This window comes from Tachysurus vachellii, chromosome 1 (assembly GCF_030014155.1).
Source record: "Tachysurus vachellii isolate PV-2020 chromosome 1, HZAU_Pvac_v1, whole genome shotgun sequence".
Lineage (NCBI taxonomy): Eukaryota > Metazoa > Chordata > Actinopteri > Siluriformes > Bagridae > Tachysurus > Tachysurus vachellii.
Window position 1 is genome coordinate 28607862 of NC_083460.1, and position 19043 is coordinate 28626904.

Genomic DNA, 19043 nt, shown 5'->3' on the forward strand with positions numbered 1-19043 from the left:
TGCAGCTTATAACCTGGCACTCACAGCAGTGCTGTGCCAATAATGGGTGGCTTTAAGCTCATGTATGCAGAAAGGGATGGATAGCACTTTACAATGTATGTATTACTCTGCCTTGTGATACAGAAAACAAGTTGTCTGGCTCGCAGGACTTTTTCTGGTTAGTAGCTACCATTTGATAAGGAAGAGCTGGCTGGTGGCTGGGAATTAGCAGGTGATTAAATTTGGAAGAAAAATGCTGAAAAAGACAGAAAATAGACATTAACTTTCTGGCTTGCTCTGCTCATGTGACCATAAGGGTCATGGTTGATACAAAAAGATCATTGAAGGTAAACGACAGGTTAAATGTGAAAATGGGTTTTTCTGACCTTTTATTACATCCGTGAAGCTGTGCGGATGAGATGTTATGCGATGTCATGGCATGGCAGTTCACAGCACTCACCAGCTTGAGCTGTCTTTCTGTGGTTATCATTTCCTGACTATTCAATTCTGTCCATATAAAGCACTGAAATAAATGCCCACAAAGACTGTATAAAGAATCTGTCTTTGAGAATCTGAGTGTCCATGACTTCAACTTCAAAAAATACATGTGAAAAACCTCTCCCACTTGTGTTAACACTAACGCACATATGCACATGCACACACATACTGCATACACCCACACATAAAGCTGCAGCTCATGGAGGCCCTCTTCTGGTTGTACGTGCATGCTAAGAAGCATTTGCAGCAAGTTTAAATGGGGGTTATTAAGCTCTAATTCCTGCTATTGAGTTAAAATCCTCGCTTATCTTTGCATCGTCGCCCTGGAGATCCAGCCTGTGCTGCTGTGCCGCTGTCTCAGCTTGATAGACAGTAAAGGATTTTCAGCTTCAGCGACAAAATGAAAGGACATGGGCTTTAAGGCAAATCCCCCTGCCAAAGTTTGAATGAAGAAGTTAAAGGCTGCTGGTATTGGGGTTATTATGAGTCAATGCTTACTGGTGTGGTTGAGAGCATGTTTAATTGGAACTCGTCCAAGCCAATTTGTGTGTGTGTTCACTGCTTACACGGACACAATGTAGTAAATACTTTGATAGTAGAGATGTATTTTGCTGCCAGTGATACACAACGTCGTCTTTGCCAGTCAAATGTGCCGCAAGGAGCCGATGTCTCATGTCTTGAATGTCCCCTTTTTCCACCTTACCTCAGGGCTCTTCATCTCCCCAATCAAGCATGGCTCCAGTCCCCATCCACCACCTGTATTCCATTAGCGGGATCAAATGCTTAGAAACTAGTAATCTGTTGTGTATTGATTGGGCTGAGCACTGACCACTCCAGAGGTTTCAAATCGTTTGTTTCCATCTGTCAGTGTCCTCACTTTTAATTCCCTTTCAATTAAGCCCACTATATTGCCTCACCATGCCCTAATCATATTACTCCTTCCTTTCCATAGAGGATTCTTGAGGACCTGCTCTCAAGAGACACGCCATGCTTATGTTTAAAAGCTAGGCGATGTATTGTTCATGACATTCTGAGCATCTGGTGTAGCACAATATTCAGCTGAATGTGAATGACTGCACCATTTTGGGGGGTTTGTGTCCCAGCCAGAATTCATCTCACACTTATTCAGTGTAGAGAAAAGCAATCGAAGGGAGAAAGGCCCAAACGAATTGGAATTTTCTGCAAATGTCTGCTCCCTGCCACATCGCCTCAACTCCCCCAAGCTTCCCCGATGAATGCCATAAGTATAATAAATTGCCTGTGCAATTACAGTGCTCAAGCAGAGAAGCTGCAAGGAATAGCTTTATCGAAATCTTTTTAATTATAATGGTATCGATTAACGTGGACGAGTAGCTTGGGTTGCAGTGGGTGTCACGGGTACTGTTTCTCTCCGTTCACGATAATAAACCAGGTGACTAACCGACCTTTCATAATGAACTAATGGTTTTATTATCTTCCCAAAAGTCAGTACACGTTGTACTTCTAGCTGTTGTAAAATATTTATATAACTTACATCTGAGTTTAAGTGGGTGTTACATTTGATAAGTTATTGCCTAACGTGTTGGATTGTTAGGACTGGTAGCTCAGTGAGGTTGTTGGAATATGAATTAGACGTTTATGTGCTCAAATTCTACCATGGCCAAGCTCCATCCCATAGACCCTTGAGCAAAGCCTTTAACCTTCAACTGCCTGGATGAAATGTACTGTATGTAAGTTGCTTTAGATATGGGCCTCTACAAACTGCTGTAAATGCTTTCTAGTTCTGACTAGCATTTGACTTTTTATTGTTTTGTTTTTTTAATCCGCATGAATAAAGTTTCTCACCTTGTCCTATTCTCTCCCATGTTAATCAACACATCATTGCTTTATATCTGATTGTACTCTCACCTTCACGTCAATGAATTTTTCCCATATTTGATTCCACACCTCTGTACAAAAGTATAAATTCATATATCAAGATATAGACTCTATTAAGATTATCTATTCAAAAAGCTAAGATGATTAATTTAAAAAATAGTTTATTCCTTATTCCTAACTTACTGAGGACCTCAATGGATACCTTCTAGTTAATATTGGTTAATTCCAAAGCAATCCAATTTATTGACTCAATCGTGCATTTAGGATGCTGAAACCTGTCGCACATGCTTCAAAAGCGCTACATAAGTCTTCAAGTCTTTACCTATTGTCATTTGGTGTTGTGTTGGGAGTGTTAAATTAGGTTTGGTGGCTGTGTGGAGACCACTGCTGTCCTGCTTAAAATCAATTACACCAAGAGTGTAGAGAAGCACTAAACCAGTCTCACACATCTCCTCCACATCATCCGCAACACATACACCGTAGCGTGCATCCTGCATCCTCTCCGCCGACTTCATCTTTATTTCTCTCTGATATTCACATAGTAGGTGACTAATAAAAAATAAATAAATAAAACGTGAGCATCTGAGTGCTACACCCCAAGGCCAGCACATCTGCCTGTGATCTGGGGGTCCTGTTGAAACGGAATTTTCAATCCTGTCTGCACCCCAAACCTGCAGAGATCCCACATCTTATCTGCCAACGTTCTGTTTGAACACACACACACGCACAGCACACCCCCCACCCCCACCAAGAAACCCACCACACACACAAGCACGCACACACAAACAGAACGCATTTATCTGTCAGGGTATTGGCTATATTAAAATTCACTCCTGTGTGTGTAATTGCCAGCAGAGAAGTGCAGCAAGGATCTCAGTAGCATATAGCGCCTACCTGTTCATTTCCCTGATGCACTGTCTGGCATGCGTCAGGTTCTCAGTGGGTAGAAGGAATTTTATTTGCTTTTGCATCAGTTTTAAGAGATTCTGTGTGAGAGGTGTTGTGGATCCTCTGTGCCATAATAGTAAAAATGAAAGAAGAGAGCTTTAGGGATGATGGACCTGGCAATCAGTGGCATGAGGTTTTTTATTTTATTTTTTTTAAATTAAATTATCTCCACCAGGTATAAAAGCCAGTCTGTGGCTTAGCTTATGTGCCTTGACTCCAGGAGTGCTGGAAGTTAATAATAAGTTTTACCACCACTACACTTTTAGAGTGTACATTTTACAGTCTGGTTTTTTTCATCATTGAGATTTTCATCATTCACATTTGGAAATTGTTGTAATAAATCCATTGCTGTCTCTTTCTCTTTTTAGGACAGAGGATTATAAAGCTTAGCATTGGATCTCAAACGTCTTACAGAAGAGTATTTAATGCCATTGGCTACCTGAGAGGAAACATTAATCCAGGTTTGAAATTGTATATATTTTTTTGCTGAAAAGAGTTTTTACTAAAACTGAAGAAGCAAATAAATAAATGACAGAATAAATGAATGAATGAATTAAAATACATTTCCACCTAACAAGTGATATTTTTATTTTTTCAAGATATATTTTTATTGTTACCTTAAAGATATATTTATTTTTATATGAACAGTAAAGCAGGTAGTTTCACTGTACAATATAACTCTTACTATGCATTCTTACTGATACACCAATAATTTCGAAAACTAATACTTAGGAATGAACACTTCAGAACATTCCAGAAATTTATCGTGACTGATATTTGGTGATGTCTTCTGATTATAATGCACCTTCCAGCTTTGCGTTAAACTTACCTTCACAGTGCAGCGCATGCTGTAAGGCTCAAGGTCTCTCCAAATCCTTATATCTTTTTCTTTTCCTTGTACATAACTTTCAGGGTTATGAAAGCTGCGATATCAATGGCTCTATGCTTTTCTAGGGATATGCACACTCAGGGTGTTTTCACATACAGTATAGTTCGTTTTAAAAGAACCAAACCCAGTTCACTTAAAGTGAACCAGAAAAGGAACTAGCCGAATGTGACCTCAGTCCGTTTGGTGTTCACAATATAGTGGATTCAAAAGAGAACCCAGTTCTCTTTTTGGTCCTCTTTAGTATTGAAGTGATCTCAGACCCTTTCGTGTTCACACCTCAACTTCTTAAGAACTCAGAACCCAGAATTATGTGCAGCAATGCATTTTGGGTATTCAAAATGGCCTCTTTACAAGTTGTCATCACATGGCATCACATACTTTTATGTTTTTATGTGTTGAGAATAGTTGGCATTTAATGCCATCCTCTTTCCAAATATCAATAAGTGCACAGCTTTTTTCATAAGACCACACGACTCCGCGACCTGCCATGGCGAAAAGTTTTGTGTTTTCAGCAGTCACAGTGACGGAACATGGCTGCAGTTATGGCAAGCCTCCAGGGACATTTGGCGAAACAAAACGCAAAGCGGACCGGGACCTCATTGCTTTCACATGTCACACACAAATCGAACCACAAACGAACCCACAAACGTTCGCTTCTGGGTCCTTTTAAGGGGTCTCGGATCACATGGTTTGTTCACATATACACACTGAACCGCTCCGAGAGCGTTTGGAGGGCTCAAACGAACTAGGTGTGAAAACACCCTCAATGTCCACTTTATTAGGAACATCTGTACACAGAAACATTCAATCAGTTTTCCAATCTTCTATGTGAACTCTAGAGATCAGCAGTTTCTTCAATACTCTAAGCCAGCGAGATCACATTGATATCTGATGTGAACATTACCTGAAGCTCCTGATCTGTATCTGCATGACTTCTTTTTTGCAATGAGCTGCTGCTCAAATGATGTGCAGGTACAGATGTGTCTTATAAAGTGGACAGAGATTGTACTTTCTCTTTGTTTTCTCTTGCATTTCTTGTGCATTTATTCATTCATCGGATGTAGGAAGTACTTGAAAATACAAATATATTATTCATGCATGAATGTTTGTAAATGTCTGAAATACACTGTAAAGCATGCATGTATTGCAACATGAGAGGTTCAGCTTTAAATCCCCAAAGTCTTGTACAGAGAGAATAGAAGAGAAAGTGAGAGTGAAATACAGAACACAAGCTATACAAAGCATCAGGTGCTGAGCCAGCTATTTTTCCACACCATGATACACTGCTCTCTTAAAACAATGTCTGCCACCAGTGTCCACATGCAGGTCAGTCAGCTGCTGAAAATAGCCATTTAATTACTGACTGGTGGTTGCCCTCTCTGTGCAGTGTTAAAAGTCCGTATGGAATTACTTCTGAGATTTACCGTGCCTTTTTAACTACGTCATAACCTGCTCTGAAATATGATCCAAAAGCTCCTCTCCTTGTACAGTGACTTTCCAACCAACATTTGCCATTAATTTAGTTTCTACTTCTTTTCCTTATTTATTGCTTCCTACTAAATTCCAGTAATGTCCTTTAAGACTCCTCTACAACATCTTATTATATTTCTCTTCAAATATGTGTGCTTAGCTCAAATGCTTGTGAGTTTTTATTAGTTTCATTGTTGCCTCCTGGTTTTCACTCATTGTTTGATACAGGTACCCTCAGGATTGTGTGTATAATCTCTAGTACTTTTGGTTCAGCTCCTACAAGAGGGTTGTGTGTGTTTGCAGATAGATATGTCCTCGTTGGCTCTCGTCACAGTAGCTGGTACGAGGGCGGCCTTGCAGACTGGAGTAGTGGCGCTGCAGTCATCTCTCAAATCATCGCCTCCATAACAGCCCAGACCCATGCACGCTGGCAGCCGGACCGTACCATTGTCTTCTGCTCAATGGGAGGTTCTGCCCTTGGCAACATCGGCTCCTTTGAATGGGGAGAGGTAAGATTATCAATATTCCTCTCTGAGCTCCTTAAGAGCCCTCACCTCAATAATTGCTATGTTAACCTACGCAATGTTTGGTGTGCTATACACACGTATGGTTACATGATCTTCTGAAGCTCACTAAATCAATAAATTAGGAGCAGTCTTGGGACCGAGGATTAGTGTGAGGTCGTGTGTGTTAACATGCATATTTATGTTACACGTTAACCATCTTCATTGGCAAAAAAGGAAATAAATTATAGAGGCAATGATTTTTTCATTTTCTTCCCTGAGAGAATATCTAACCCTTTTTACCAATACCAATCTATAGCTCCATTCCACAAGCAGAATAGACATGGGACATTTTCCATAAGTATAAGCAAATTCATTATTTTATTACTGCAAGTCTGATATAAAATTATTCTAAGAAATGCTGGATTTCGGTGACAGATGTTTTTGTCTCCATTTAGATAAATATATGTTATATACATATGAATCAATATATTTGTAAAGTAGGGTAGATAAATACATGCGAGAAACTACAAATTGTTATATGAGCCATTAAGCACCACTGTAGGGTTGTTAGTAATTCTAGAGCATCAATAACGCAAATGATTTTATCTCATTGAAATCGGTTCAAATCAATTCACCGATTTTTGCGTTCCAATTTTAACAAGAAATGTTTTCACAAAACAGCTTTACATGCTAGTGGTGTCAGAGGAAATGCCCACTCATGTGGCATGAAGAAACAGCAGTGGCACCAGTGTACAGTATGAAGTAATACTGTACGTTATAGTATTAATGTCTGTTAAGTGAATCGTACAACAAATAAAGCATTGAAGCACATTTACCCAAATTGTGAGCTGGTTACAAAGCTATATCTTGACCCAAATCCATCTGCTCCCAGAATAGATTTTCTACTGGTGACACTGGTGTCTATCTGCATCTATATAAAGTCTAGTGTTTTATTAATGCTATTAATACTTTATTAAACAGTGACTCAAATGAATAGGTGCAGAGTGTAAAGACAGCCTTAGAAGTATAGGGCATTAATAATAATTAGCATATTAATGCTCCTTTAGGAATGTCACACGTTTATGCATGTCACAGAAACATTAAAAGCAACTACATTTTACTTTTCTATTGCAAATACCTGCCAGGAATGAAAAACTATTGCGAGGAAACAAATATCATTATTCATTTTAAAAGTATTTCTGAGAAACAATTTCCCATCCTGTCTATTTAGGGTTTCAAAATAGAAAGGCAAAACTTCATATCCTGACATTTTGATTAGATCTGAAGACATTGAAAATGAGGGTATCTTCTTTAAAAGATGTTGACAACGATGAGAGCACTGTGCATCCTAGTCAGTAATCATCCTTTGGGCAAAGTCAACATGGTCAACACTGACACTTTTGATTGCTCTATTCTGCATCAACCTTGGAACCATAGACCCTGGATCAATTTAACACCTGTATAGGTATGGACCCGCTTTTCTAATTACCATAAACACCTGAAGCATCATTTTATCTAGAAATAAAGCTTCAACATCAGTTAAAATAATGATGTCTGGTTTAAATGACTTCTTCCTTGGGCATTGACAGCATCAGCCTATAGTGCTGTTAAAATATAGTCATATAACCTACTGTATACTGCATGTCGACCATCGTGATCTGGGATTATCATAAGGACCTCTGCTGTTCATAGAGTGCAGTCACTTTAAGTGCATCCATCCATCCATGCTCTGTAATGCCTATCCTACAAAAGGTCATGAGGAACCTGGAGCCTATTCTGGGGACTCAGGGCACAAGGCAGGGGACACCCTGGACAGAGTGTCAACCTACAGCAAGGAACAGTCTCACACAATCACACACCCATTCATATACACTTCTAACATTCAGCCTATCAGCCTATAACAAAGGCCTTTGGACTAGAGGAGGAATATATAGTACCCAGAGGAAACCCTCAAAGCATGGGGACAACATGTAAACTGGCAGGAATTAAACCTCATGCCCTGTCAGTGCCAGGCAAATGACCACAGTTAATGTATAATTAATAGAATCTGAATTACGTATTTTCCAAAATCATCCAATTTTGCATCACGATGCATCATTTCACAGTGTGTTATTACATTTTTAAAGTACATTGTATTGTAATTGTATTTGTCTAATAATAATATAGAACTGGTAACAGACTCTGATAAAGTTTCATTGTGATTCCAGGCAAACAAGGTAGTTTTGGAGAACACAGTAGTGGCCTATGTCAGCCTCCATAATCCAGTTAGAGCATATGGACCACAATCTACAGCATCACCATCTTTGCTGCAACTGGCTTCGGACATCCATAAGGTAAAGAGCAAGTTTTTAAGCATGTTTATGTTTTACAACATGTCTCATCATATTTTACATGCGCACTGATTCAAACTAGTACTTAATACATATTACCTCTCAAGGCTGAGTGTTTAGGAACTAATATGTGAACCATAGAGTCAACTTCCACATAATACCCAAAAGGCCACTAGATTTCCTCTGAGTTTCTTTCATAGTGGCAGCCTGTTATCCTGTATAATCACACCTGGTGCCTTAGAAGTTGGAGAAAAGGTTAACTTATTCAAATATCGCCAGTGTATTCCTTCCCTAATAAGCCCTTGAGGTATATGTCGTGACTAGTTCAGAGAGGGTCAAAGTCCATGTTCCAAGGACAGGATGCCCTATTATTTTCATGCATGCAATAATCCTCTTTATTAACCTAAATGCCAGTCCACCTGTGACATTTTAGTGTAATAAAGAGGGTCCCGACCTGCTCTACTCACATGCTGTAACTCTCACATGCAATAGCTCTACATCAAAAAGAAAAATGGTTTTAGCTTGCAGAAGTAATTATTTCTTTCCCGTTCCTGGAATCTGAGTGATGATGGCCTTGATTTCATTTGGCAAAGTCTTGTAAGAAGTTTTTGAACAAGAAAAGAGAGTTAATATACTTTAAATAAGGTGTGCCCTTTGATGTGTGCACATATTCAGAGAATGTTTTTTATGAAAAGATGAACAGAAGATTCACTTTTCAATGTCTTACGCAATTCATAGCAGACAGGAACAGGTTGAGCCTTAAATTCTTTACTCTGAACATGTGAATTTGACTTCTACTCTTCTTCTTCTGAATTTTTCTTTCAATTGCAGCTGACTTGCAAAGATACTTGGAGAAACAAAGAAAGAGGAAAAGAAAGAAAGGAATGAAGCAGGATATTCAAGGGCAGACATCATTTTTTATAAATTGTGGCACGTCAGCTTCTTTAAACTTTTGCTCTTAATAGACAACAATGTTTTTTGCACACTTTGCACATATCTTCAGCCTGAAAGATTGTCTTATACAGTACAAGGCACGATTCAAAGGAGGCTTACTAAATTAATGAATTTAAAGTGTAGATTGACGCTTGAATGATGCTGTATAACCTTTGCAATTTATTCTTTAACAGCTATAAACTGCTTTTTTGTTTATAGATGTGACACACTTGTGGGCTGTATGCTCACTGCTCCATTTAGTTCAAAATCAAGCCTCACACCTCCAGGGTTGGGGGTTCGATTCCCGCCTCCGCCATGTGTGTGTGGAGTTTGCATGTTCTCCCCGTGTACTCCGGTTTCCTCCCCCGGTCCAAAGACATGCATGGTAGGTTGATTGGCATCTCTGGAAAATTGTCCGTAGTGTGTGATTGTGTGAGTGAATGAGAGTGTGTGTGTGCCCTGCGATGGGTTGGCACTCCGTCCAGGGTGTATCCTGCCTTGATGCCCGATGACGCCTGAGATAGGCACAGGCTCACCGTGACCCGAGGTAGTTCAGATAAGCGGTATAAAATGAGTGAGTGAGTGAGAAAATTCTGCAACTGTAAGAGCAGACAATGCACTTACTTACTATGTACAGAGCCAAATCTGTGTTTTTAGCTTATTATCAAATATAGGAATGGAAAATGGCAGATCATAGCGAGAAATGCATTGAAGTGCATTTTACAAAGGTAAGTCTAAAACTGCTCAAAATTAACTGATAGCCTGTCTGTGTTTGACTTCCAACACCCTATTACTGGGTTAGTCTAAAAATACACTAGGTATAAGCCAAGTGTGAAAACCTCTTGACTTTGTTCAAGGCTATGCTGTAATTCATGTCATCCCGACCCACGAAAAGCATTGTTGTCCGTCAGAAACTTCACATACACTTAACATGCCCTCTCTTTCTGTTGATGTCCTAAGACTTAATGGTATTCTTAGACTCTGACCTATTTTACAAACATGAAGGCAAGTCAAGTACTCTTCTTTTTTTTTTTTTGCTCAGACATCAGGCAGTGACTCAAGAAATGTAGGACAATAGAAGAGATGAATAATCTTTTGTAAATCTTTCCTAATGTTAGTGCATTTCCACAAAGAACAACAACCCGAAGGTTAAAATAATTTGATAAATTTTTTGCTTCTATTTTAGCTTGGTTTATTTGATCATGAGATGTTTTTATTTTTTATTCAAGGAACCGAAACTGATGAGATAAATAAGCAAAGATTGAGCAATAAATCTGGTGCGTCGCTAAGAGTAATGCTTTATTTAATTTTTTTAATTGCTTAAACAACTAATGCTTCTAATGTAATATATTATTTCTCCACCGTTCAGTTGAACAGGTTCATATTCTTGAGTAACAACACAGAAACTTGGATGTGTGGATTGTGTGATCTTTATAACCTTAGAAGAACATAATGACTTATTTTTAAATACTGTTGTTTGTATGCATTTAAAGCACATTGACATTTCATTCACAGAAAATATTAACTTTCACAAATTCTGTGATGGCCACCGGTTTATATATTTGTATATTTTTTCAGTATATTATCTTTTTATAGAATTTTACTCTATTGTCTGTCATGAATTTAAATTAAATGGAATGAAATACATTCAAGTGCAGGAAGAATGAAGAATGTAATTCTGGACTATACAGTTAAAAGAGATTGAGATTTCGTACATGTTTCTCTAGCAGTTGGCACCATGGTATGTGAAGCTTTTTGGTCATGTCCAGTTCTTTACCATGTGTGCTGCCAGTCCTAATTGGACATGCACTTATTTTAGTCTCCTCACCTTAGTGCTATTCCAATCATATTATTCATAGCTGACTGCAGAACCCTGAGAGGCTTCAGGTAGCCTTAACAGGCTCGATATTTCAGAACGTTTTAACCAGACGATAATTCACGTTTGTGAAATGGCAATAATATTACATTCCACTTATCTTACTTTGCAGCTGTCTTCAAAATGGAGATGCCATCGCTGTCATGTTCAGAACGGGTGCTTTGGAACCAATTATAATAACACGGATACTTCTTTGGGGATTATGGAGCTCAGAGTAGAAAATAATTCAAGAGACTGAAAGCATTTAATTGTGCTTTGTTTAGTAGCATGTGGTCTCTCATATATGTCGAACTAAATCTGGCTAAGAATTGATCAAAGATGGCATACAAAATTCTATTTTGGGTGCCACGTCATATATAAACCAGTTTAAATTTATTTGATAACACGTTAAAATGTTGGCATGAAGAGCAAAACCTTTAAGATTTGCATATCCCACCTCAGCCTGGCTTTTTTTCATATTAGACTGTATTAAAATGACCTATATAAAACTCGACAGGATGATTGTGTTCAGATGAGAAATCGATTTAGGGAAAACAAAAATGTCTAACATGTAATCCTCTCAGAAGAAGTCACTTCTGATTAAATGGAAATATACTGTAGGACACAATACACACCTTCACAACACATTTAGTAAAGCCTAGCTCTGTATTAGAGGTTTTTTGATTGGATGCCATTCACAAGTTTGTAAATTCGTATTAGCTTCAATGCCTCCAGATAGTTATCTTCTGGTGTGAACATGAAGTGCTCTAATGTTCACGGACAGCCTCTCATCCTTGCTATTTTCGAAGGTAATCTGTGGGATACTGCACATGACTCACAGACTAGAGAATACTTCTTGCTGAATTATCATTGATTGGACACAGAAATGTTTTTAACATTTTTTTTCCTTTTTCCTTTAGCTGAAGCAGAACAAGTCTGCCTTTTTTTAGCTACAGTACATGTAGAAAGCCATTGGCACGTTGACACAGGACTTGTCATCATTTGTTAAGTCTGTGAAATGAGATTTAGCTAAATGTGACATCTACATGGTGGCTTACTGGTTAGCAAGTTTGTTTCATACATCTGAGGTTATTGGTTTGATTCTCTGGCCTGTGTGTGGAGTTTGCATGTTGTCCCTGTGCTTTAGGGGTTTCTGCAAGTCCTCACTGACTGCTCAGATCTGCATTGTTGACCGATTGATTGCAGACATTTTTAAATTGTCTGTAGTTTGTGAATGGGAGTGTGTGTGTGTGTGTGTGTGTGTGTGTGTGTGTGTGTGTGTGTGTGTGTGTGTGTGTGTGTGTGTGTGTTTGCATGTATGACTGTACCCTGCAATGGGTTGGCACCAGTCCATAGTTTTCTCTGTCTGTGTCCTTTCCACATCTACTGTATGTGTCTAAAGTTTAAACATTTTTCAAACCAGTTAGCAAACAGTATGCATGAGATGAATGTCATATCCCTCTAAGACTATGTCTATTCTTTTGTGACCTTTATGTAATTTTTTATTTTCGTAGCATATTTTACTCTAAACAGGACATTTTCAGTAACGACCCAATTTTTCGGTGGGACGATGACAGTCCCGTGCATCTCTTTGTACAAAATGACTTCAATTCCAACAAACACATTTTAAAGAAAGTTTAATATTTAAAGTTACTATTATTTCCGGTAAAAAATATTATTATATATTATTCTATTTTTCCATTTATTAACATTTTAGGAATGGTGTAGTGAGGACCAAGCACTGTATTTGTTTGCGAGTTCAAATAAAGTTCGTATAATAAAGTGTGCGAGTTCTAAATATCCTTTATAGTGGGAATGTACTGATGGTATTGTAATCACCATTAAAGAATGAAAGAAAAAATAATAACAGTTTCTGCACATTTTTAATATAATTTCATTTTGAAAACAAATTACATTTAAACGGATTCCTGCCAAAAGTCTACACTGCATGTGCCAACCGTTTAACAGGCAGTGGAGAGAGATTAGCATGTCAATAGCTAATTTCAGTTTTAAATGCTTCGAAGTAAACATAAAATGTGATAATCACTCGAGTAGTTTTTCACCATGCAACTTGCTTACTTAAGTGATTAGTTTTACTAAAGTGACTTATTAATATAGTAACAACACTTTTCCTTGAGTCATTATGTTTTCTGTAATGTTCACCGGTTAGTAGGTTTGCCATGTTAGTAAATATGTGAAAGAGGCATTCAAGTGTAATCTACAATGCCATCCTTGCCCTGTAATACATTCATCCACACTCATTATCCTTTTACTGATTTACAGTCCTTTCACTAACAAACTGACGGTTCTCTTTTTAAGGGGCCTCTTTGCTGACCAACAATTGTCTTACACTTCTGAGAACACACACTCGTTTACTGTCTTGACATGCTTAATATATGCTCTTGTAGATTTGGTTTTGCCTATCAGTAAAACCACGTCTGTATATATTGCAGTTCAGTGGCTCTTAATATCTACAGTAACTTGATCAAGAGTCTGACACTATCTTTCCAATAACGTACGATAAACATACTGCCATAAATTGTTACGTGGTGTGAAACCTCACAGCCACTAAAACTAGCAGTTCCACCATAGATTTCATTTTGAAGCAATATATGTTTGAATCTAATGTTTAGTTTTTATAACACGAACAGACAGTACAGATAATGTCTTTATGATGCATTGGGCAGCACTTTCAAGATATCCGCTTATACTGCACTCCTGCGGGTAAGTGTTTACCACAATAATTCTGAATAAAACAGTTGTATTAAGCAAATATATAATGTGTGCTGTCAGGCCTTAGCACATCATCACCTGCCCAGCTCAGAATTTTTTTTATTTTATGCATAAAGCCAGATTGTGTCTCTTTTCCCAAATACCGTTCGATGCGTTCATACATCTTGGTTGCCTTTGTCTCTTTTTAAATGCATGTGCTATTTCAATTCCTTTCTAAAGGTCACCTTCTATGCGAATGAATTATTTCCACAATGAAATGTCTTTTTATTCACTGACGTGTAGTGAATGAGATAACAGTTTGATTCAGTGAATATCCAGCTGTTTTTTTTTTTTGTTTTGTTTTTTTTGGGCTAGGTTGTTTTTCATGCTGTTTATACACTGGTTCTTATTAAACACAAAACATGGATGCGTAATTTCTCTTTCTTTATTATCCTTACAATTTGATATTGATAATTCTGTCCTGATTTTTATACACTATACTGTACAAGGAAAACTTTCCCTCGTCCTCACCCTCATCTATTGTCTAAATTCCTGGCTCCCCAGCATTCAAACCACTGCTGTTTTCATGGTTAATTTTTAATTTAATAGCTTTCCTTGCCTCTAGAGCTAAACCGTTTTACAGTTTCATGCTTCCAGCACAGGAACTGAGCAATAAGGCTGAACATGTGATGTTATTTAGAAATTATAAATTGGCAATTAAAATGGGTTGGACAATAAAATGTTTAGATTAACTAATAAATAAAGGGCAAATTATATCTGATTAGGCTCTGATTGTCTGAAATGGTGAACCTGTATACAGTAACAAGTTTACTGGACTGTTTTGTCAAAAGGATTTCTATGTTTATGGCTTTTAATTTTTTTTTTTTTTTTGAAATTGAATGGCGATACTGTTCTGTTTCAAGTTTTTACAGATTTAGTTCCTGTAAAGTGAGTGGTAGTTAAAGCATACTTTCATTGATTAGTTTATTAATAATTGGGAATGATGTATACAGTATACGTAAATGTCCATCATTTATACATTCATTCATTCATTCATTCACTCGAAGGAACTGCTTTGAGGAAATACACTCTGAATGGGACACCAATCCATTGCAGGGCACCATGCATACACATTCATGTACATTCTCTCACACATTTTGTGGAAAATTTAGAGTATTCAATCCAACTAACTGAATATTTTTGGGAGCAAATCTGTAAACGCAGACGAAACACATACATGACAAAACACGGGAAACTCCACCAATAAGGCTAAGCATCAAATTACTATTACTTGCTATGATTACTGTTCTTCTTGGTAGTATGCTGATAACAGTTAATTATTGTGTTGTGGTGTAATTGTATTATAATATATATTGTGTATATTCCTGTATATTTCAATGTTCTGGTGTGGAAAAATAACAACAAAACGCTCTCATTTGTCTTCGCTTAATCCGTTTAAACTCCATCACAGAGTGTTACAGTAAATGTATTTATAAATAAGGCTTTAGTCAGAATACTTAATCTTTAAACTGCAGCTGCTTTTTCTCAATTTAAAAGATTTATTTGAACTGCTCCCATAACCTCTGATGCAGCACTCCGTACTGTAACTCACAGCATCGAGCTCTAGTTTTATCTACTCTTTTTTTTTAATGAGAAGACATGAAAATCAATTGACTAACATTCAAGCCAGAAAGCACTGCAGTAACCTAGTGAAAGTCCTAGTTAATGCTGTTCTAGAAAATTCTACAGTAGATATTTACCACAGCACTGTTGAATTCTCTGATCCGATGACCTAATGAATTTTTTAAATGGAAATATAACCAGTTAAAAAGGCATGACACATGTAACCTCAGCTCATGTCATGGTGTCATGTCACACCTTCACTCTAGTTCTACCTTGCCTGCCAATTCCTGTTCCATGATCACTTCCTCTTCTTATATCACTTCCTGATTAAGGACAATCAGTCACATTGTGGGGTTTTACTCATTCATATTGGTGTGTTAGATTGGAAGTCTTTTTGTTAAATTGACATTATTGGTTAATTATTATGGTGTAAGAGGAATAAATAGTTTGGGATATGCTATTATAGAATAATAGTCTGTTTTGGGGTGCTAGTGGTACCATGGTGTGGATTTGACAGCTAATCTGTCAGATAAGACTTTTAAATAATTGTCAGGTATAAGCAAAAATATCCTTCACTCAAAATTATATAGACACATATTGTATGTTTTCTTAATTCTGGATATTCTATCTTCTAGAAACACTTAAAAAGTTGCCTTCATGCTGAAGGCTGCTCTGGCCTGAACGTCAGCTCTCTGCAGTCTCCTGTGGTCATGGACTTTTTCACCAGTCAGCTTGCTGCTCCACTGGTGGAGTTTGCATCATCAGCCAATCCAGTTGAGGTACAACACACACACACACACACACACACACACACACACACACACACACACACACACACACACACACACACACAGAGGCAAACACGTGCACACACAGAGTGCAGCGGTTGTTAAAAGCTAAATGCCCAGCTATTATGGTATAAATTAAATCATTCCATCTATTCTGAAATAGTCAGATAACCACTAAGGTCAGTTAAGGCCACTCCTCTAGTTTTCAATTCACTAAGAGTCTAAAGCACTGAATTGTTTTGAAGATTTCATCCATTCTACAATGATGTGTGGATTATGAATGATCCCTAAGGGTGCAATTGACAGGTGAAAAGTCTGTTATACAAACTAAATATGGCTTAATTGGCAGCAGTGATGGCTTATGCCTCATTAAGGCTCTGTGTCTATTTGATTTGCTGTAGGAAAATTGATCAGTTATTCATATTCATTTATCTTCAGTAGGCATTTTTTCTGGTCAGACTTATGGTGTTTCCAGAGCTTATCCCGGGCTTGAGTTAAAAAAAATAATTCTGCCTGAGATGGAAAAGCATGCTAAAAGAGACACAAGTCCATTGCTGCTTATTTATTTTTTTTCCTTAAATGTACAGTATCTCTACTTAGAGAAATACTGAGAAAGCTTTATCTGAATCAGGAGAATGCAGAATACAGAATGTTTACAGGTATTTTAGGCAATCTTTCCTCCAGTAACCTTGAAAGAGATTGATCGCCACCCAATTTACAAGACAACACTGAATTTAATTACTGCATCACTAAAGGAGAGTGTGCAGAACTTCCACCTATTATAGAGCTATAATTTAATAAAGTTATCCATCAAAAAAGGATTCTAAAATTACATTTGGCTTTGAGCTTTTGTGTGACACAGCTGCACTGCCTCATGATGCCAAAACCATGACTGTTTCTAAGAACAAGCACATGTTCTGCAAGGTGATTCACAGTTCCTTGTAAATTTGAAAGGCACCATATGCTCTTTTTTTCCACGAGAGGTGTGCTTGTGACAGCATTTCGGTCCACTGCACATTTAGTGTACTTGTTAAACATCTGCCCTCCTACACCTCCCTTTCACAGTTCCCAGTTTCAACCTGAATATGAGTTTTTAAACCTAAATCTTTAGTAGTTTATTTATTTATTTATTTCTATGTTATTTTTAGAAACATCAAAAGTACCTAGTCCATCAAATTTCAGTTTTATATGCCATTGAGAAGGACCTTTGTTACATAACATGACAATTTGGTCAGTTGCCGGCATTTGCAAGCTGATGATATGTGCCATAGACACACAAGCTGAAACGTCAAGACTGGGCCAAGAAATATCTGAAGACTGATTTTTCTAAGGTTTTATGGACTGATGAAATGAGAGTGAGTCTTGATGGGCCAGATGGATGGGCTCGTGGCTGGATCGGTAAAGGGCAGAGAGCTCCAGTCCGACTGAGACGCCAGCAAGGTGGAGGTGGAGTACTGGTTTGGGCTGGTATCATCAAAGATGAGCTTGTGGGGCCTTTTCGGGTTGAGGATGGGGTCAAGCTCAACTCCCAGTCCTACTGCCAGTTTCTGGAAGACACCTTCTTCAAGCAGTGGTACAGGAAGAAGTCTGCATCCTTCAAGAAAAACATGATTTTCATGCAGGACAATGCTCCATCACACGCGTCCAAGTACTCCACAGCGTGGCTGGCAAGAAAGGGTCTAAAAGAAGAAAAACTAATGACATGGCCTCCTTGTTCACCTGATCTGAACCCCATAGAGAACCTGTGGTCCATCATCAAATGTGAGATTATAGATAACGCTCCATAAGCAAAACATCTAAAACATGACCCGGGGGCACAGAATTACCGCACCTATAGCCATTAATGAAGCCTTTCTTCTGTACAAAATGGCCCTGGACCTTGTGAAGGCAGCAAGCATGCCCTCCCTAAATGCCAGGCAATGATGCAGAAGTAAAGAGGAACACATGAAGGGGCACTTTGACCAGATAACAGGGTTTAATTATGTGGAAACGATGGATGGAGTGTGAGATGACAGGTAGAGGCATACATGGTGGTTCTGAGCTAGAGAGTGGGAACGATGAAGAAACACCATGTTAACAAGGTCATAGTCATTTGTTCTATACAGAGAACTGAGAATAGGTGTTATCTCCAATTTTGAGTGACACAAAGAATAGTAATTTCATGTCCTATTCACTTAATGCCCTCTTGAATGCATAACTAACAAAGAAATGTTAGCAAATCCTTCAGGAAGTATTCAGCTGTTGAAATTAATGTTAGGATTTAAAGTTCAAAAGTTGTCATTATTTAATGGGGAAAGTTTCAGATGCAGATTCATTACTCATTTGTTTCTCTCAAGTGACTCATATAATCACTTTGTACAACCGTGGTGAGCATGGGCTACAACTGCTGAAAATGACATTGGGAGCCAGTCCTGTCAGCCACAAACAGGAATCTGAGGCTGTCATTGACATAGGCTCACCCAAACTGGGCAGATTGGGGTAAAAATAAACATCACAATTTTTAATAGTTTTCTATTGTCCGGTTTGGGTACGTCTGCGCTAATGAGAGCCTCCATGTCTTGTTCTTAGATGACAGAAGTGGAACCTGATGTGTTCTTCTGATTTTGTAGATGTTTTATGCTTCTTGAGATATTGCTTTTTGGCATGTGTCTGAAA

General features: G+C 38.0%; 1 protein-coding gene across 1 annotated transcript in view; it reads left to right on the top strand.

Moving 5' to 3' along the window:
* The window catches only part of LOC132853607 (inactive N-acetylated-alpha-linked acidic dipeptidase-like protein 2), a 222321-nt gene that overhangs the window by 156264 nt on the left and 47014 nt on the right, over positions 1-19043 (top strand). The window contains exons 7-10 of the mRNA XM_060881485.1: positions 3651-3743; positions 5945-6150; positions 8355-8480; positions 16236-16379. Of these exons, the coding sequence (XP_060737468.1) occupies positions 3651-3743; positions 5945-6150; positions 8355-8480; positions 16236-16379 (569 nt within the window). The remainder of the gene's footprint in view (positions 1-3650; positions 3744-5944; positions 6151-8354; positions 8481-16235; positions 16380-19043) is intronic.